The sequence below is a fragment of the Gobio gobio genome (genome assembly GCF_949357685.1).
Source record: "Gobio gobio genome assembly, chromosome: 24".
NCBI classification, from domain to species: domain Eukaryota; kingdom Metazoa; phylum Chordata; class Actinopteri; order Cypriniformes; family Gobionidae; genus Gobio; species Gobio gobio.
The window spans coordinates 26,941,959-26,964,430 of NC_137120.1; the positions used below are offsets into that span (position 1 = coordinate 26,941,959).

The 22,472-nt window shown below is 38.6% G+C and overlaps 1 protein-coding gene across 1 annotated transcript in view; it reads left to right on the top strand.

The window, feature by feature from the left end:
* The first annotated feature begins 6,025 nt into the window (after positions 1-6,025).
* The window catches only part of glis2a (GLIS family zinc finger 2a), a 28,494-nt gene continuing 12,047 nt past the window's right edge, over positions 6,026-22,472 (top strand). The window contains exons 1-3 of the mRNA XM_079808506.1: positions 6,026-6,349; positions 20,260-20,405; positions 22,043-22,182. Coding sequence (XP_079664632.1) covers positions 20,270-20,405; positions 22,043-22,182 — 276 coding nt within the window. The 5' untranslated portion in view covers positions 6,026-6,349; positions 20,260-20,269. The remainder of the gene's footprint in view (positions 6,350-20,259; positions 20,406-22,042; positions 22,183-22,472) is intronic.

A 22,472-nucleotide genomic window follows, 5' to 3' on the forward strand; every position in this document is an offset into this window, starting at 1 on the left:
TGTTTGCGAATTTTGTAGAGCTGAGCTGGGGTAGAGAGAGCATTTTCTTGTGGTGTCCTACGCGCAGCGCGTGAAACGCGTGGTGGGAGTGGCAGCACTGATTGTAAGTCCACAAGACCGAAAGTGCACATGAAGTGTGCCATTTGGGACAGGGGCCCTGTCCCAAATGGTACCCTAAACCCTTGCGGTCTTCCTCTGAGTCCGCACTTTCACGACGTAATGCCACTTTGACTGCCGGGAAGAAGTCCGCTGCGTAGCTCGCACCAGTGCGGGCTCGGCAGAAGTGCGCATCGAGGGCACATATCGACCTCAAAGGGGGCGCTCGCAAGCACCCTTCTGGGACCTAAAATGACAAATGGGACACCCTGCGGTCTCGTGGACTTAACAGACACGCGCACACAGCAGCCATTGTAGGTCCAAAAGACCGAAAGTCTACATGAAGTGTGCCATTTGGGACAGGGCCAGGGCCTATAAAGGGTAACAAATCAGGCAGGTGATGAGGATACAACAGGTGGGGCCAATTAACAATAACCAGATAACAAGATGGGCGGGGTTGACAAGAGACCAGAGACATGAGATCAACCAAAACATGACAAACACACCACATGTGCTATACAGGGCAAGACAGACATGTGACAGAAACGGCTTCTCAAACGAGAAAAATACTTAATTTTGTTAATGGGGAATTGATCAGATTGTTGTGGTTTGCTATTGATGTGATGTCATGCGAGTGACAGGTTGTCCCACACTCGTGCCAGAAGGGTTGGGTACCGAACTCGGTACTTTTAAGGGCACCGACCAAATTATGTCGGGACTACCGAGTACCGATTCACATTAAATCTATCGGTACCAAATTTCGGTACCTGAGAACGCATATTGTGATATAGACTACTAGTGTCTGTTAATATTAAACCACAACAAGACCATTTAAATACGAAGCATGCGTGTCTCTGTGCGAATGAATGGCGTAGGATGCGCGGTTTATAGTCTATGGTTTTACCTCACACACACCATGAGCATTTTACCGTTTCATTTGAGAAAAACTACCGTCATATCATAAACACACAGAAACTCAAATTCATGGCAACCCATCAAAATAAAAGTTTGGCTAACTTGCCAAATAAATTACTGTGGTACAGTAGAATTTAGATACGTCTCAATGTAATAATAATACTAACACTAATGTAGTTATAATAAATAATCAACTTTATTTTGTAAAGTTTTTAATTTTTTTTTTATAAATTACAATTTTTCTTCATGTTTTAATTTTAACCATATAAAGCTCAGTTGTGCAGCACTTTGTTTAACAAGAAAATGTTGATTAAAAGATAAATGAAATGAATGTCTCATGTCTTCATTTGATTACCAGAAAATACATAACACATAATTTGTGGGAGATCTTTTCATAGAAATGAAATTAAAAAGAAAAAATAATATGTTTTTAAAAAAAAATTAAATTAAGTACCTAGTTGCCTACTATTTACTAGTAAATATTACAGTAATCAAACATCACAGACAATGGCAGACAGAGACCATGGCAGCTCTGGCATAATGTCAATAACACTTTTATAAATGACTTACAGGTTTTTTACAGTTATTTATGTTAATATCCCAAAAGTACCGAAAAAAGGTACCGTTGGGTACCGGTTAAAATGTGAACGGTACCCAACCCTACGCGCCAGTAAACACGTCATGAGAAGTCGCTGCAAGAAGAAAAAAAAATTGTCCATTTTGATTTCATGGTGACTTTAATTCTAGCCAATAGGGTGAATGCAGGTAAAGTGGGTCGTTTACGTTTGATCGTCCTGTGCTCAATTGGTTTACACTTTAAGAGCATGGCAATGGTCTTTAATTAAAAAGGGGGGGGGGGGGGGGTGAAACACTCAGTTTCAGTCAATCTCATGTCAATCTTGAGTACCTATAGAGTAGTATGGCATCCTTCATATCTCCGAAAAGTCTTTAGTTTTATTATATTTATAAAAGAAAGATACGCTGAAAAAACAAAGCGGCTGGAGGCGTATCGTGTGGGCGGGGCTAAAGAGTCACGAGCGCGCGCAGCTATTGCGTTGAGAGCGTATGAAAGCTGTGACATCCTTAAACGTGGAAAAGAAAACGTTATCTTAAATAAACCATGACTATCAATCAGATTCAACCACACATAAATGATCCAGAATCTGATCCGGAGGCTGAAATTGAACAGGAGCAGCAACGACGACTACAGCAGGACGTCTCTATGTGGTGTGTACTGTAACATTATAAATTTGCTTAGCGGCTTGTCATGCGTGAGTTTTACAACATTTGTGTGCGTTTACTCATGGTTTATGAGGATATAATTTGGTTTATGGACTATTATATGAGATTTAATGTTAGCAGTAGCAAGCGTAACGGTTTTGCACATCAGATTAGCGTGTTTACATAGAAAAACAATGGAATAGTAGCACATTTGAATGAACGAGTCGATAGCTAACAACACAAAGACATTTGAAGCAGTTTTACTCACCGCCTGCTTCCAAAACACGAGTCACGACCATGAACCTTAATCGCTGGGACTGCTCCATCTTTTAACATTAGACGAGCTACAAATCCGGCGTCGAACTGGACCTTGTTTATAAAACAATCGTCGGCGAAATGCAGGGAACAAACAAAACACTTGCACAACTCTGTTGCTGCTCCTGAAAAACAAATTCAAAAAACAAAATCTTTGGTGACATTGTTGATGTCGTGAAGTCCTGTGACTGCGGCGTAGCCGAGCAAATCGCTTTGATGGGCATACTGCTTTCGCTCTCTCGCTCTGGTCTACGGGTGCGCGCGCGCCCTTCCAGGAGAAGTGCCCTTAGGACCCGTATAAGGAAATTCCGCCCCATTTGACGTCACACATACCCATACTCGAAAAAACCTTTCCAAAACTTGTGCGAAACCAGAAGGAGTATTTTTTGGTACAGAAATATTCCATCAAACGTCCAACTTCATTTTTGAAACTTTGTCCATGTTTAGCATGGGAATCCAAGTCTTTAACAGTGTAAAAAACTCAGTATGCATGAAACAGCATTTCACCCCCCCTTTAAAGAGACACTATTTCTATAAATTATAAAATAGTTTTGGTTGATGCAATATGACACTGGTGGCAGTGTTGTTTGTTATTACAGTTAACAAGGAATAAATTGCTAAAAAATTTGGTAACACTTTACAATAAGGTTGTATTATGCATTAGTTAACTAACCATGAACAACACCTCTGTTCAGAATTAGTTAATCTTTGTTAACGTTATTTGATAAAGATACAGCTGTTCATGGTTTCTTCATGTTAGTTCACAGTGCATTTAATGCATAAGTAAATGTTGAAATGAACATGAACAAAGATAAATAAATGCTTTATAAGTGCAGTTCATTATTAGTTCATGTTAACTAATGTAGTTAACTAATGAACCCTTATTGTAAAGTGTTACCAAATTTGTTTAGTTTTCTTGTAAGGTGCTTAAATCTTGCTGGCCCACTTAGGCTGAATGTGTTAGATAAAGTGGGCTAGTTGGATTCAGGGCTGCGTTCAACCCCAACAAAACGTTGCAAAACGTTTTTTTAAACGGAAACGGTGCTGCGTTGAACACCCTGTTCTGATGACGCAAGAGTTGCAACTATGGCAGCTGAGAAGGCCATTCTTTGTGTTCTTTTTGAGAAATTTTTGGAGCCTGATGAAATCGATATAAATTCGTGTTTAATACTGCAAAATACATGCAATCACTGCCCTTGCCGTCCAGAATAAAAGACAATATCCCAATCCCATATAATGAACCTTTTTTTATCTCCTAGTAATCAATTCTAATTTTATTTTATTTTATTTCTAGTTCTTACTTTTTTAATAGCTTGTATTTTCTTTCTAATTTTTATGTAAAGCACTTAATTACCATATGTGAAATTTGCCTTGCAATGAAGCTAAAAATATAAATAAATACATCATCATGTTGATATATATACTGTATAATTTTTTTTTACGACAATCATGTCTTCTAATATCTTCAATTGTTGCGTATACATACTGAGCTGCAGCGGACACATCTGTAAACAACTTTACTTGGACCCATTGTGTGTCTCTTTAATACCGCGTGTATGTTGCTGCTGATTGGGCTGACATATTTGACACACCCACCAAACGAGATAAAACGCATCTCAAACCTGTTGCACACCGTTTCCAGGAAACATGACGTTCAACCGGAAACCGTAGCAAAACGTTGCGCACCGGTTTTAACTTTGAACGTGCCTCAGGTAAAGTGGGCGTAATTATATTAGTAATTATATTCAAATTCATTAGGCCTAAATAAATTAACATTCACTGGTTATTTTATGACATGTATAATCTACTTTTTGAAAGGTAACCTGAACAGTTTTGCAATGTGGTTACCATTTTAAATGTTCCTCTTATTTAATTTTTGTTAGCCTGTTTGTTGTTGCATGTGTTATAGTCCCATTTTTATTATGTTGTTGGGTTTTCATTTTCATCCATATTCTGATTTATGAATATTCTGATATTCAGATTTAATCAAATTTAATGTGAACACAACATTTTATATCAGTTGTTTTGAATTTTACTCATGAATTGAGCTTTTTTTGTTGATTATGTTTGTTTGATAATATGTGTTTATAAATAATATGTTTTTAATTAATATACAGGTAAGGATAAAAATCAGGGACGGCCCACTTTACCAGAGCAGCTGGCCTACTTTACCTGAAAAGAAATTTGTCGAGAGAGCATGACCTCAAAATGTTTATTTGTTTATATCTTGCAAATAACACAATTAAAATTAAAGATTTTTCTTTAATGCCAAAAAATCATTAGGATATTAAGTAAAGATCATGTTCCATGAAGATATTTAGTAAATTTACCATTACCTTAAATATATATATAAAAATGTATTAGTAGTAGCTAATATGCATTGCCAAGGGCTTCATTTGGACAACTTTAAAGGCGATTTTCTCAATATTTAGATTTTTTTTGCACCCTCAGATTCCAGATTTTCAAATAGTTGTATCTTGGCCAAACATTGTCCTATCCTGACAAACCATACATCAATGGGAAGTGTATTTATTGTATGATGTATAAATCTCAATTTAAAAAAATAGACCCTTATGATTGGTTTTATGGTCCAGGGTCACATATCAACTGTATTCAAATTGAATTATTATAGCTGGACCTTAAAGTTAACAAAACTAATAAAGAAAAGTAAAGAAAAAAACATCTAGGTATCTAATTTACACGTTTAACAAAAAATGGCCCACTTTACCACCAGATGGCGCTTTTATTGACTAGGGACGGGCAAACTTGGTCCTGAAGGGCCACTGTCCTGTAGGGTTTACCTCCAACCCTAATCGAACACATTACTAAGGCGAAAGCGGAGTTTTATCGGGGTTGGAGCTAAACTCTGCAGGACATTCAGGACAGAGTTTGCCATTCCCTGACTAGGACTGGACTAGGACAAAAACTACTAAAAGTACCAGTAATACCATAAGGCATAGCTACAACATATTTTTTGAAGCATTCATATGCATTATGGTATGAATGTATTAGCCTAAAATACTATTTTGTTTCGATAATTTGCACAGAAACATCTGAACTATTGTTGGACGAAGCACCACAATCCAACTAAAACGAATGGCTTTAAAGTAAGCAAAATGGATGTTTTTTTCTTTTTCTTTCCTTTTTTTCCCCTTTTACACAAGCAAAATGAGAGTTGAGTTAAGGACACGATGACACTTCGACCGAAGTCGAGAGTTTTCACGACGCGAGACAGACGTCTTCACGCTACGTCTCCATGGGGGGCGGGGTCACACAGCAGGGCGGGATGGAGGGAGAATAATACAGTAATCTCTCAGAGAGAGAGAGAGAGAGAGAGAGAGAGAGAGAGAGAGAGAGAGAGAGAGAGAGAGAGAGAGAGAGAGAGAGAGACCACATCTGGAGGAAAAAATAAAGAATCATCACTTCATGTCCTCCACCCTCTGTCTTATTCTCCTCCCTCTCCCTCCGTCTCTTTTTCAGATTGAGGAAGAAGCCGGGAGACAGTAGACAGGCGTCGTAAGCAAGCGATGCTCCTTTGAAATGTATTTATTTAGAAACGATTTATCGTAACTTGACATAATATTTCCAGTCAATTTTATCTGCTCGTATACCTTAAACGAACAGTTTACGTTTTTTTAGTCTAAACAATATCGCATTGCGCGTTAGTTAGAAATGGTCAACTGGATCCAGGAGTGTATTTGATGAGGACATCTGGCGTTTTAATCTAAGCGTTAAACGGACCGCGCGCTTCAAGTCGTCTCAACGGGTCACGTATTTCGGAATCCGACGGAACGTCATTGAGGTAAAACCGCTGGGCATGTCGCGCGCATCTGGACAGACACAACATGTATCTGCACACCTCTAGAAAAAAAAAAACATGATGGTTGCTTGTGAGTGTGTTTGTGTGTGTGTGTGTATGTGTTATTTTTCTCAAGTTTTATCCAGACAGTCTGACCCAGTTTCTTAAATGTTGAATAGATATTAAAGCCCAAATGGGTTTGATAAACTGACTCCGTTATAAAACAGAGACCACCTGGTGTTATATAACTTGTTACAATCATGTCAGGACAGCTACAGGTGTGAACGGAGGACACCTGATCGGTGGGTGGGGAGTCTATTTGTGTTCCAGATGCTGTAATATCATGTTACTTTGCGCGGCTCTCTAGAATACTTGATTCTGATTGGTCAGTCGTGACATTCCACTTATACAAATACTTTTGGTTAATGCACTTTTTTCAGTCTCACACAAATGTCACATTTCCCGTCTGTATCTCTTTCTTTGCACGTTTTAAAGGGTTTGTTCACTCAAAAATGAAAATCCTGTCTTTAATTCCTCACCCTCATGTAGTTCCAAACCCGAAAGACCTTTGTTCATCTTTGGAACACAAATTAACATGTCTTTTAATGAAATCCGAGAGCTTTCTGACCTCTCCAACCATAGACAGCTATTCAATTACCACTTTCAAGGCCCAAAAAGGGAGTAAAAACATTGTTAAAATAGCCCATGTGACTACAGTGGTTCAACCTTATTTTTTTGAAGCGACGAGAATACTTTTTGTGCGCAGAAAAATAAATCAATAACTTTTTTCAACAATTTCTACTCATCTGTGTTAGTCTCCTACGCAGTTTACGTTGGCTAGCTCCTGCCTCAGCATCCCATGCATGCGTCATGGTGCTCACATGAACAGCATTGGCCAATGGTAAAGCCAGCAGTCTGGCATAGCTTAATTTATTGTGATATCTTGCTGTAGCTAATCAGAAGAATCTTTCTTAACCACTTCATGTTATGTTATGCTAGTAGGCTAAGCTGTTAGCAAATTTTTGTTTGACATTTTTTGTGATTAAGTAAATACATATTTTACCTATTTAACTGTCAGTTTCCTGAGGGTGGGACACTAGGTGTGCTTTTTATGCCTTTTCCCCAATCACATATTTTAGTAATCATCATAAATTTGAAAACAGTGAAAACCGTTTTGAATTTGGACGTTGCGTTACCATGAAATGGTATATAAAACCTTTAGCAGGCTCGATTTTTGTGATATCAACTTCAAATTTGGAGCACAACTTTCTTAGACATGGCTTTGAGCTTCTAGAAATTTAGTAAAATATATATTTTTATGAAATAAAAATCATGTTTAGTTAAGTAGATTTGCTTTTCAGTAAACTTAATCTTTCATTAAACTAATTGTTTTGTACACTTTTACGTCCTTTCACTTCACTTTCACTTTAAAAACAATTTAAGTTTTCACGCCGATGCTCAAAAAAAAGGGGGGAGGGGGGTATGGTGACAGTTAAAGGTGCAGTATGTAATATATACAGCTAGTGGTTGAAATGGTACTGCAGTCCAAATCCAAAATATTGGAGAGAGTTGTTTCTCCTGCCCCTCCTCCTTAGACTGGACACTAACCCTGGTTGCCACTTTGAGGACACACAAAAGGAATGCAATGGACACTGGACACATGTACACAGGTTTACACTGTAAGTTGATGAGTTGATTTATCCACGTTTTAATAAGCCTCTGGACATATCTTTAGAAATTTTACAGATTTTTTGATGGAAGCTGAGGCTTTTTAGGTTGGGTAAAATCTGCAGCCTCCATGGCTACAATAAGCTGTTTTCTGCCAACAGAAATACTATTGGGTAAATTGGCAGTGGGCGGGAACGCACAGTCCAAAACGAAAACATTCTGACACGGAACACACATTTCAAAGTAGAATAACTGGCTGTAGCATTGTTTTTGGAGAAACAAGTATGTGAACTTAGCTTTCGCCAACTAGTTTATATGGCGTCTACCCTTTCTAAGGTCCAGTAAAGGGATAGTTCACCCAAAAATGAAAATTAGCCCATGATTTACTCACCCTCAAGTCATCCTAGGTGTATCGTATATGACATTCTTCTTTCAGAAGAATACAATCGGAGTTATTTAAAAAAAAATGTCCTGGCTTTTCCAAGCTTTATAATGCACTCTAAAAATGCTGGGTTAAAAACAACCCAAGTTGGGTTGAAAATGGACTAACCCAGCAATTGGGTTGCTTTAACCCAGTGAATGGGTCGTTTTAACCCAATCGCTGGTTTAAAACAACACAATTGCTGGGTTAGTCCATTTTCAACCTAACTTGGGCTGTTTTTAACCCAGCATTGTTTAGAGTGTGGCAGTGAATGGTTTTTGTTTTGAAGTCCATAAAAGTGCATCCATCCATCATAAAAGTGGGGGGTTAATAAAGGCCTTCTTAAGTGAAGTGATGCATTTGTGTGAGAAAAATATTCATATTTAAAACTTTATAAACTAAAATAACTACACTCTAAAGATGCTGGGTTGAAAACAACCCAAGTTGGGTTGAAAATGGACAAACCCAGCGATTGGGTTATTTTAACCAAGCAATTGGGTTGTTTTAAGCAAACATTTACCCCAACCGCTGGGTTAAAACAACCCATTCACTGGGTTAAAACAACTGCTGGGTTTGTCCATTTTCAACCCAACTTGGGTTGTTTTTACCCAGCATTTTTTAGAGTGTAGCTTCCGACAAACAGCCGTACGCATCGATTTACGGCGAAAGAGTAACCCCTGACCTGATGTATGCGTATTGACGAACGCAGAAGTGCAGATAGAGCAAAACAAAACAACAATCACGAATTAGAAGTCTGAAACGAGAACTTTTAAAGAGAAATGCCGGGGGATTTTGATATAAGAGAAGAGGGGCTTGAGTTTGTTGCCAGGCCCTATTTGTTTGAACTGCGAGAGTTACATCCTGCGTCATATATCGCGTCTGGGGTTATTATTTTGCTGTAAGTTGACTTGCGTAGGCCGTCTGCGGAAGCTAGTTATTTTAGTTTTTAAAGTTTGAAATATGGATATTTTTCTCACACAAACGCATGGCTTTGCTTTAGAAGACCTTTATTAACCCCCCGGAGCCGTGTGGATATCTTTTATGATGGATATATGCACTTTTATGGACTTTAAAACAGAAACGTCCATTCAATGATATTATAAAGCTTGGAAGAGCCAGGACATTTTTTAATATAACTCAGATTGTATTCATCTAAAAGAAGAATGTCATATACACCTAGGATGACTTGAGGGTGAGTAAATAATGGGCTAATTTTCATCTTTGGGTGAACCATCCCTTTAACGTTTACATATAATTGCAGATGTGTGGAAATATTGACGATTGGGGCTAAAAAACCCATATTGATGATTGCTAATCCGAATATGTGGGTGTTTGCCGAGTCCAGCTCAGTGTCTATGGTGGTTATGGCAGTACTTTGGGAGGTTCTCGGTGCGACGCCAAGCCCAGTCCTGATGCAACAAACTGCAACATTAACAACAGAGAGTCTGAGGAATGGAATGAGAGACAGATTGTGGCTGAATGCGTGTGGCTAGGGGAGCATGTGTATGAATGTTTCAGTGGGTCGTGAGACATTGTTCACTGTGATTTTTCAGGGATGTGTTCTTAATAGTTCTGTTTTGACTTATAATGTGGTTTTCACTTGCATTGGGGTTCGTTGGGTTCAGCGGAGAGAATGGGTGAGGAAAGCAGAAAGGAGAGATGAAACCACACATTCTTGTCTTTTGAAACGCCAACCACCAATGGCTGCTTCTGAAATTCTTGGTCTCCATTAGTTCCTCATGACATTGTCCGAAACTTTACCTATACAAGAATGCCTTTTACACAATAAACGCACGCTATATTGAGCAATATATGTTCATTTCCAAAAGAAACAGAATTCCTAAACTCCCTCCCTCCCTTTTCTCTTCATCAACCCTTATGTCTCATTCTATTTTCTCAATCTCACCCCCCTTTGGCTTGAGTTTGAGGTTGGACAGAGTTCCTGGAGGCCTTTACGAATCATGAGCAATCCAAGGGGAGGAGGAAAGGCATGGAAAATCAGAGCGAGCAAGAGAGAGAGAGAGAAATATGAGAGCGCGAGAGGAGAGAAAATGATGTCTGAAGAATTTCGAATTGCACTTAATCCACACCGTCCATTTGATTCTCAGCCGCGTCCTTCTCCCAGACTTCCTCTTTGCTCCATGTCGCTGGAGAAACTGCGCACGATTGCCGCGTTCGGTCCGCAGCTGGTTCTTGTTATTGTTTATGAGCTTGGCTCTCTCTTTGCATTTCTAATGTACACTTAAAAGCGCAGTGGAAACAAATTGAGTGAATCTGCTGTGGCCAGAGGAATGTGTGTGTGTGTGTTTGTGTGTGTCTGGATGACAGACGGAGAGAGAGAGAGAGAAGGAGAGAAGAAGGAAAGAGAATGTTAGAGGAGGGGAGGCTATGTTGACCTTGTCCTGTTGCCAGACGCAGGGGGTGGAAAGTGAAGAAGGAGTGAGGAAGAAAGAGAGAGAGAGAGAGAGAGAGAGAGAGAGAGGGAGTGATGTGGTGCTCATTGCCTTCTGTAGGATGTTGTTGTTTCTTCCTCATCAGTGATTCATTATTTAGCTGTGTTTTGCTCTCCACCCTCATCCTGTTATGGATGAATGGTAGAGAGTGTTTTTTTAATCATTCAGCATAATCAACTCAATCTGTGTCCTCTGCTATTTTTCAGATGCGCTCAAAATATCAAACTACTGTATAAACGCTATTGCCTCATCCTATATCGTTTATTAAAAATAAAGATATACCACCCAGCCCTATATATATATATATATCATATTTGGGGATCCATGACTCCTAGAAAGGCACCAGCACTCCATTCTCATTCTTTCTTTATCTGACTCTCTTCCTCATGCCAGACACTGAGATTGCAGGCTAAATAATGGGATTGCATCACTGAGATTTGGAAGGAGGGAGTAAAAAAGAGAAAAGAAGTAGGAAAGGAATGATCACCCACTGCTTTTCGGTGTGAGTCAACAAAAAAGGGAAAGGGCCAGAATTACAGACACTTGCAGATGTGAAGGAATGAGAAACAGAGAAAGAGAGACCTTGAGTGTGTCTGTCTGGAGATTGCAGTCATAGACATTTCTGAGTGGTATTTCACCTGAAAATTAAAAGAAAAAATAAGAATACAGTTGAATTAAATATATAAAATGTGTTTATTTTTGTTTTGAAATGAAAAAGTGTCCTCACAAACCCTCAACCTCACTGTGTTGTTGCACATTAGCTATGCTTCCAACTAAAGTTGCGAATTTAACTTATGCGTACAATTGGAATATCGCATAAAACATTTGCGGATAAAGCAGTGTTTCCATCCCATGTGTTCAAGAGAACAAAATCGTCCCTTCTATGGCGATAGACACAATTAACGTGTAGAAATCTGTCAACCGATACAGATTGTAGACTATTGTCTCTATCGCGGATACTAAAATATGTGATAGGAAAAAAAGGCAATAAAAAAAGAGCGGTAAGCGTCCCGCTAGTGGGAAGGTGACAGCTAAACCCCAAAGTTTACTTAGTTTTTTTTTTTACGCATACATGAGCATAAGCACACAGTAGAACTCACAGCCTGGCTCGATACCACAATTTTGGCTTTGAAACGGTACACAATCTAATACCGAAGCACCGATATTTAATCGATACCATACAGGGTCTGAATTTTGGCGCGGGTATTGCGCATAATTTTACTCACTCTCGCAAGTTTGGGGTTTATGAAGCAGGAAATGACCGCAAATGTTTATTATTAAATTAATCAACAAAGATTATCACATCAAATCAGGCATTTGGAAACTTTCTTGTGAGAAGTAATTTCAGCAATACTGCGCGTCTCCCTTCTCTAGCTCTCAAAATTTGCAAATTGCTTCTGGCTCCAAAAGACATCGCATCTGCACTATAAAAGCAATCTGCGCGCTCAGATTCAACGTTTCGGGAGAGCTGACGGAAATCACTTGTCCACGTCTTTTTAAACCTTGCCAATTTGAACATACAAGCGATTTTTTTGCATTTCATAATACATGGTATGGGAGCTCTTTGAGAGGGTTTTCTTTGCGCTAATACCAACAACAAACACACAAGCCTAAAGAGCTTGCGCATTCCAAATTAAGTTGTTTTTCCTTAGTCAAATACACACACAATTATGTAAAAACGTCCATCTTTAGTGAGTAGTCACATAAACACAGTTGGTTATGTCTTTCGCGAATGTAAATAGTGCAATAGTATGAATGCAAATATTATGAGATCTAAACGTCACTGGTTGAAATCGAACGCTGGAGATTTCGTTATATTTAAACGGTACGATCTTATGGATGTGCGTTGATCAGTGTTAAAAGAAAATAATTGTCTAAATTAAATCATTTGAATTATGCACTCACCTGTCGATCTCTTAATGTCTTGTACAAGACAGAAATGGCAAGTGACAGATGCTTGGCAAGTTTTGATGGTTCTTCAGCTGTTTTATAAGCAAAGTGATTCCAAATTTCACGTCTACTCTCTTTACTTTGTTTTTGGGCGTGTTTAGTGAGATTCAACTGCTGTATTAATTTTGTGCTATGTTGCCACATTTGCCGGTGAACTTCGGAACAACAGTATACACCGAAATGAGCAAAATCATGATATTGTATCGTTTGAAATAAAATATATACTGATATTTTCCCTGTACCGGTATACCGTGCATCCCTACAGCCTTTAAAAGTATACTTCTTTTGACTCGTCCGCGTACACAGGTGTTCAACGCATGCGCAGTTTTGAACTATCTCTCGCCATGAGTAAGGTTACAACACATGTAAATACTGCAAAAAAAGTAAATGCACGTGCGACCTGGGCTTACAAAGTATGCGCGGTTACAAAAATCCGGCGGTGCGTGTACAGTACGAACATACTCTTCTGATGACGGAAGGATGCGCTGACCCTCACATACGCATTAAAAGTGAAATATACTTTGGGCTTAAAGGGTTAAACAGTTGAAGCGCAATCAGCAGTGAAACAACACCAGTGTTGTGGGTAACGCATTACAAGTAACTTGAGTTACGTAATAATAATATTACTTTTTCCAAGTAACTAGTAAAGTAACGCATTACTTTTCAAATTTACAACAAAATATCTGAGTTACTTTTTCAAAAAAGTAACGCAAGTTACTTTTTCACATTAATTTGACTGACAGCTCTCCTGCCCCCATGTTGAGAAAAATAAGTGCAGAGGCGTTGTGTGTAAACATGATGGTTATTGTAGTTCTAGACTAAATGTGAGCATTTATTTATCTCACTTGCACAATAAAGATTCTGTACTCCTCAAAATGAATAAAATAAGTCAAATGCAAAATCAGAGTACTATGCAAACCTCCAATTATTAAATGTTAAATAAAACAACTATTTTTATGCATAATCTACCTTTATATTTAATTTACCAATGTCTTGCTGCTGACCTTTGATGATGAAAATTACTAGATTTTTTGTTTTTATTGGTAAAACTTTTTTCTCCGGCATCCTATTCTACCATTATCCAGAATGGCAGCACAGCAGAGCTGCGCCCTCTACTGTTCATTCGTGAATTTGCATTTTTACTTCAGCCTGGGGCTTATTATTTCAATTTTGATATGAAGAGGTCTTTACCGTTGCACAAAAATACAACTTTTTTGTTATAAAAAAACAAAACAAGCCCAGCCCAGGTGAGAAAAAGTGACGCAAAAGTAACGTAACGCATTATTTTTTCTTAAAAAGTAACTAAGTAACTCAATTAGTTACTTTTGGGAGTAACGGATGGAGTAACGCAATATTGTAATGCATTACTTTTCAAAGAAACTTTCCCCAACACTGAACAACACATTTCTCTATATGCAAGCGCTGTCTGATGCCCCTTTTCCACCATCTTGAACCGGGTGCTAGTTCAGAGCTAGTGCCGGTTCGGAGTTGGTTCGACTAATGAGCCTTCTAAGAACCGGTTTGCCTTTCCACATGCTAGAGAGGCACCACAGCCAGGTCTAACGTGACTATATACATTTCGTCTTTCTCAGCAACGCTAGCAAGGCAGCGGGAAACACAAATACACCAGGCTTGTTCAAGATGCATCGGCGCTGCGCAGAGCGTTCAGCGTATGATATCAAAACACCGCATGAGTGATTCAAAATGTCGTATGCTCTCGTTGTACTTTGATGTCATATGCAATCGGTGTGCACAGCGCCGATGCATCTCGAACAAGCCTTCCATCAAAAATGGCGAACGTTGCATTACTATTGATGCACATGGCTTTGCGATTCTACATCGGCATCAAAACACAGCAAATCCAACGCATTCGTGCAGCTCGCCGTAATTTGTATAGAAGAGATTACAATCGATCAGCTATTAGCTTGATTAGCTGCTATATCAAAAATGGCAGTCACAAGTTTGTTTATGTTCGTCTTGTTGGTCACTGTAACCCCGCCCCCAGCCCCCGACGCAAGCGGTTCTTACTTCTAGACCAGCAATGTTTTGGTGCTACTTAAGAACCACTTTTCCTGGTTCAGAGCTGGTGCTTTGGGTGTCTAAAGACAAAGAACCGATTTGAAACTAGTCTCTGGCTCCGAACCAGCACACAAACGGCCTTGGTGGAAAAGGGGTATGAGAGCATACATATACACTGATCAGGCATAACATTATGACCAACTTATGACAGGTGAAGTGAAAAACACTGATTATTTCTTCATCACAGCACCTGTTAGTGGGTGGGATATATTAGGCAGCAAATTAACATTCTGTCCTCAAAGTTGATGTGTTAGAAGCAGGAAAAATGAGCAAGCTTAAGGATTTGAGCGAGTTTGACAAGGGCCAAATTGTTATGGCTAGATGACTGAGTAAGAGCATCTCCAAAACTGCAGCTCTTGTGGGGTGTTCCTGGTCTGCAGTGGTCAGTATCTATCAAAAGTGGTTCGAGGCAGGAACAGTGGTGAACCGGCAGCAGGGTCATGGGCAGCCAAGGCTCACTTACCTGGTGAACACATGGCATCAGGATGCACTATGGGAAGAAAGCAAGCCGGTGGAGGCATATGTGATGCTTTAGGCAATGTTCTGCTGGGAAACCTTGGGTCCTGCCATCAATGTGGATGTTACTTTGACACGAACCACCTACCTAAGCATTGTTGCAGACCATGTACACCCTTTCATGGAAACGGTATTCCCTAGTGTCCATGGCCTCTTTCAGCAGGATAACGTGCCCTGCCACAAAAGCAAAAATTGGATTGGTTTGAGGAGCACAACAATGAGTTTGAGGGGTTGACTTGGCCTCATATATATATATATATATATATATATATATATATATGTGTGTGTGTGTGTGTGTCAAAATACCTGTCTTTGCAAGTATCCTAATGATCATAAACAGTTGAGAAAGGAAACGCATGTATATATATATATATATATATATATATATGTGTGTGTGTGTGTGTGTGTGTGTCAAAATACCTGTCTTTGCAAGTATCCTAATGATCATAAACAGTTGAGAAAGGAAACGCATGTATAACAATATATTGGATCCTGGCAGCTCTTAAAGTGACAGCAGCCTAATATTCCAGCTGTCATTCATGTTAATCAAACAACAAATGACTAAATGACTAAATCACTTTAAAAAGAACAAACATTTCTTTTAATAAAAAAAAAATACATTTTATGTAGCATTTCTTATTTAGCGCTTGAAGTTTTTCAGGTAGGTCCGTCTTAGTTACGTCTTTGTTCTATTATAGTGTTTTGTCCTATATTGCTTGCAATTAGTTTATTTGTTCTTATTTTATCACTGACTTTATGTCTTCAGTAAGATTTCTTTACATTTTATTTAGTGAGGCTATAGTGTTAGTTTTTTGTGATATTGACATTGGGTGACAAGAATTATGAAATATCAATGGTATCCAAATTGTTTATATTATGAAAACCTTATATAACTGATAGGCTATGTATTGTTATTGTGAAATAAAATTACTCATATCGTGATATAAGATTTTGGTCATATCGCCCACCCCTACTTCATATAAATAAAATGAAAGTTGCCGCAATTGGAGAAGAAACTGTTTCTCTTTTTTTTCACACATCACAAATGACTAGGAGCATGCAGACGAAACCGAATAAACACTGTCATGTTATCTTGCGTTGGGTTGCCTGGTGTTTGGGAATGCAATCATGTGAGACACTTCTTGGAGAGAATTAAACCAATTCATTCTGATTACAGACTTTGGCTCAGGCATTCCAGAATGATCAAACCAACATTTGAGTTGCTGTGCGATGAAATTGGTCCAGTTATCCAATCACATCCACTACTGAGGCAAAGTCACACACTCGTTTTTTTTGTTGTTGCGCATTTGATTTATCCGATAAATGGTTCTCTCGTAGTTTATATGCATGTCGTCTTATCGTATTAAAAATGTATCCACCCCAATTGAGTTTTTATGCACATTTTATTAATTTATGCACATTTTATGCGCTATCCCAAAATGCTACTCAAAATCCATTTTAAAACTGCTGAAACTGACTGACCAGGAGGTCGACATTCAGAAATGCATGCAATGTTTGTGGTGTTTGTGCAGTATGTCTCAGTGTTAGTGTGTAGACCTATATAAAGCCCAGAAAGTAAGGGTGGAGCTCGAGGAAGAAGTTAGATTGAAAACAAACCCCCATGCCAGTGACTGAGAGCGAGCGAGGGAGGAGGCGAGGGGAAGTCTTCAGCACTCAAATCTTTTGCAATACTGCATAAGAGAGTGAAATAGAGAGCGAATCAGAGGAATGAGGAAAAGAACTCATGGAGCAGTTCATGAAAAGCCAGAAGTGTTTGCTGGGAGATCAGCAATTTAACAGTTAATGCAATGTTCTCTGCAAGAAAAAGAGAACTTGTTGTGGGGGGAGGGGTGTTAGAGGTACTGTATTTCCTCATTCTTGTGCAAGTGAAGAAAATAATTATATGGTTAGATGAATATGTATGCAATGCACATCAAGGCAGGAGAGAAGCATTTTATTTTAATAACGCATTGAAATAAACAATAGAAACTCACCTTTTCACTTCTCATAAATCGTTCATATACTTAATAACGGGGGAAAAAGATAAAACTTTGGCTTTTATAAAAATACCTAGAGATGCACGATAAATTGATATTTATATTTTTTATTCATATTAGCCAGTATTGGATATTTTTACTCTATCCCCAGAGGTGTAAAAAGTACTCAAAAAAGTACTGAGTGAAAATTTTACTCAATTAAAAGTAAAAGTACCAGGCCAGAATCATACTTAAGTAAAAGTAAAAAGGTACCACATTCAAATTACGTTTAATCTTTTAATCTCTAAAAACATGAAGTGAATTAACCACATACAAGGTTTTATCCTGCTTTAGAACTGTTTGTATTTAATTGTATTTAAAGGGTTAGTTCACCCAAAAATGAAAATTCTGTCATTAATTACTTACCCTCATGTCGTTCGACACATGTAAGACCTCCTTTCAGCTAAAAGGTACTAAAGATGTCGTTACAAAGTCCATCTCACTACAGTGATTCTACAATAACTTTATGAAGCAACGAGAATAGTTTTTAATACCTAAATAACGACTTATATAGTGATGACCGTTTTCAAAACACTGCATCATGAAGCTTCGAAGCGTTATGAATCAGCGAGTCGAATCATGATTCGGATCGCGTGTCAAACCACCAAACTGCTGAAATCATGTGACTTTGACAATCCAAACCGCTGAATCGACTCAGTGATTCATAACGCTTTGAAGCTTCATGATGCCGTGTTTTGAAATCGGTCATCACTATATAAGTCGTTATTTAGGGTTTTTTGCGCACAAAAACTATTCTCGTCGCTTCAAAAAGTTATTGTAGAACCACTGTATTGAGATGGACTTTGTAACAACGTCTTTAATCCCTTTTATGGGTCTTGAGAGTGTATAGTGCATTGTGCCAATGGAGGCCTTTCTGAGCCATCGGATTTCAACTAAAATATCTTCATTTTTGTTTCGAAGATGAACGGAGGTCTTACGGGTGTCGAACGACATGAGGGTAAGTAATTAATGACAGAATTTTCATTTTTGGGTGAACTAACCCTTTAATTATCAAACTATAAGACTACTACCTAATGCCAGTACACAAGATGCTACTCAAAGAGTGTCAAGCCTCTTGCAGTGCTGAAAAGCCTCTCACTCCGATTTTCAGGTCAAGGTGCTTTGCATTGTGGTAATTGATGCGACATGACGTCACTTCCAAAGGACCAATGAACATGTCTGACCAATTTCATGGAATGTTAAAACGAATCTCATTGGCAGAATAAATAACATTTCAATTAAACTGGGCATCAGCGCAATTCAATTGGTTTGGTAATAGCAATGGAAAATAGAATGAAGTGATCTCCGAAAAAGAAGTATACTTTTTGACTGTAAATAAAATTGTAAGGAGCAAAAAGTACTTTTTTTTCTTCTTAAAAAATGTAATTAAAGCTGCTGCCCGTAACTTTTTTTGTGTTCAAGATTTAAAAATATATATATAATGAGAATGTACAACATGAATCAATTTTCCAAACAGTGTTTTTGTCTTACCTTGAATCATTATGATACACTTATAAAAAGTGTTTATATTGGGACTATTTCAAGCCAGACTGGTAGGAACCGCTGCGGAAGAGCAAAGTCCCTGCGTGACTCGCCATAGACATAAACAGAGAGAAGTAGCCCTGGCTGCAATGTTCTTCCGCAAGACGCATGCAGTTCTGTTTATCAACCGCTGGAGCGCAAAAAGTTACAGACTGCAGCTTTAAGTAAAAGTATTGATTTTTAATTGTACTAAAGTAAAGTAAAAATCCCCCAAAATAATATTTAAGTACAGTAAACAAGGAAAATTACTCAAGTACTTTATACCTCTGTCTATCCCTTTACCCTTTTTTAACATTTTCATCATCTAACAACCACTTAATGGTAATAACACAAATAATTTAATAACTGTAAAATGTAATTTTTAATCTAACAATGTATATGCTTGTGATGTTAAAATTACGCTTTAAAATAAATAAAAACATTTTAAATCAGCATTTAAAAAGATTGATTTATTTTTCATTTAATTTACAGAAAATAGTACAGAATTTTAATATAGACCATAACATGAAAATATTTTATTTTATTGAATTTTTTATTTTATATATTATCTTTTATTTTGTTTTATTTACCATTTTTATTTATATAAAAATGTATATGGTCGATTAAATATCGACCATAACATGAAACAATTATCGGCCAGAATTTTAATATTGGCACACTCCTAATTTAGTGGTGTAAGTCAATGATTGATTTAAATTGTATTTAATTTATTTTGTTTACACAAAATAGTACAGAATTCTAACATCAAACATGAAAATAATTCTCAACCAGAATTTTAACGTCAGTGCATTCCTAATTTTAAATAGTGGGCTTCGACTTTTGGACCCCCTTGTACAAACACACTCCACGGATGTGGAGCTAGAGGCCCACTCTTCATCAACTTTTCCTCTGCATCACAGAAAGAAACTGAGACGGGGGAAAAGAATGAAGGAAAGCAAAGAAAGAACGCAGATCTATATATCTCTGTAATGCGTTCTGCATGTTTTGACTGCAGTGGGGCTGCTGGTGTGATGAACTGCTTCTGTGTGTGTGTGTGTTCACTTGTGTGTGTGCGTGACCTGTCTGGCAGAAAGAAATGTAAATGACTTACAGTTGCTGGAGTGGAGCTGCACGTGTGTGGGAGTGTGTCGGCGTGTGTGTGTGAGAGAAAGGGTATTTCCTTTTAAAAAATAAACTGCAAAATCACTGCTGTCTGTGTTGGTGCCACTGTGAAGTCCATAACATAATAATGTGGTTTGGTTTTCTCAGGATTAAAGCCATGCTGTCGCTGGACGAGCCCCTGGACTTGAAGATTCCCTCTGGCCCTGACAGGACGCTCAGAACGTCCATCTGTGCCCCGCTGCACTTTGCCCGTGCCAGAATATCCCGGGCACTGCACAAGCCTACAAGCCCTGGTTAGTCAAACACACAAACCACCACAAAACCACTATGAAACTAGGGGTGTAAATCTTTGGGTAGCCAAAATTAAGGCCCGCCCAATCGTCCCAATGAAGGCTTACGATTTGCGGGTGAAGGTCTCTTGCGCGTTCGGTCTTCTCAGCTGGGCAAAGGGATTTAATTCCAATTTAGTTTTATCTGACTCCATTTTATCATGACCTCGAATTTAGGTTAGAATGCCAATTCATTATTGACCATTTATCTAGACATCTGATTATTCTATTTAACTCTTTACTCTTATTGAAATTATTTATCAGGTTCTCAGAGAACCAATGAGGTTCCTTATTGTGTTACGCAGCACAATTGAGCTTCCACAATAACCAATGAGGTTCATTCTCATGTTACGCAGCACGTTTGAGCTTCCGCTAGAACCAATGAGGTTCATTCTCATGTTACGCAGCACGTTTGAGCTTCCACAAGAACCAATGAGGTTCATTCTCATGTTACGCAGCACGTTTGAGCTTTCGCTAGAACCAATGAGGTTCATTCTCATGTTACGCAGCACGTTTGAGCTTTCGCTAGAACCAATGAGGTTCATTCTCATGTTACGCAGCACGTTTGAGCTTCCACAAGAACCAATGAGGTTCATTCTCATGTTACGCAGCACGTTTGAGCTTTCGCTAGAACCAATGAGGTTCATTCTCATGTTACGCAGCACGTTTGAGCTTCCGCTAGAACCAATGAGGTTCATTCTCATGTTACGCAGCACGTTTGAGCTTCAACTAGAACCAATGAGGTTCATTCTCATGTGTTACGCAGCACGTTTGAGCTTCTGCAAGAACCAATGAGGTTCATTCTCATGTTACGCAGCACGTTTGAGCTTCTGCAAGAACCAATGAGGTTCATTCTAATGTTACGCAGTACGTTTGAGCTTCCACAAGGACCAATGAGGTTCATTCTAATGTTACGCAGTACGTTTGAGCATTCACAAGGACCAATGAGGTTCATTCTCATGTTACGCAGCATGTTTGAGCTTCAACAAGAACCAATGAGATTCATTCTAATGTTACGCAGTACGTTTGAGCTTCTGCAAGAACCAATGAGGTTCATTCTCATGTTACGCAGCATGTTTGAGCTTCAACAAGAACCAGTGAGATTCATCCTCGCGTGTTACTTGATTTTTGAAGGCAGCGTAGACGTATCCTTAGCTGATATCCCACAATCCTGTGCTTTGTGTTCTGTGACAGTTGAGCTAAAAAAGAAAAATGGCATGTGAAAGTTGCGGTTGGTGGTCAGTTTGTGTGTAAATGTAAATTTTTGACCAACGTGTTCCACTATTGATGTCATTTCTAACAAGAAATTACTGTTGTAGTAATTCAATATTTGCCTAGTTTTCACCAAAGCGCGCTCTATTTTGCTATAGATCCTTAAACCGTTATGCTGAAGGAGAATTGTGTCCGAAATCAGTTTCGGCAGGTACCTTTGTGCACAAACGCTGCCTGAAAAGTCATTGCCTGATAAGGCAGTGAGGCAACAAGTCAGCTAGCTAAGTTTTCAGATGCAGCCAATTAGATAGTCTTTTGGCCATTTACTGGTTTAGAAATGTAACTGCAGAAAGAGTCTCTAACAAACAAACCTCCTCTCTTCTCTCCAGATGCAACTGATAAGGACATGTCAGACTCTTCATCGTCCACAGTTGTGGATCTGAGTCTGTCTCCATCCTCCTCTCCCTCACCACCCTCTCCTATAGACAGCGGTGCCAGCTGGAGCCCCAGAGCGCCTCTGCTGGCCTCAGTGAGTAACTCTCCCACAGCTTTATTGTTTTTGTACAAAACTGTTATAGTGAATAATACATGACTCTAAAGCCTATTATATACCTGTTACTGGTGTTACCAGGGTCCAAAATTAACTTTTTTTTTTGTCTCAGATGAATCTAAAGGCCTGTTTACACTGGTCCTTTCATGCTTTTCATTTCAATCCATCTCCATAGCGCTTCAGAGGGCATTTATACTTGGTTTTCTGCATGAAGTAACTAGGTGTAAACAGGCCCTAAAATGTTTGTCTGGAGTTTGTTGTAGTAAACA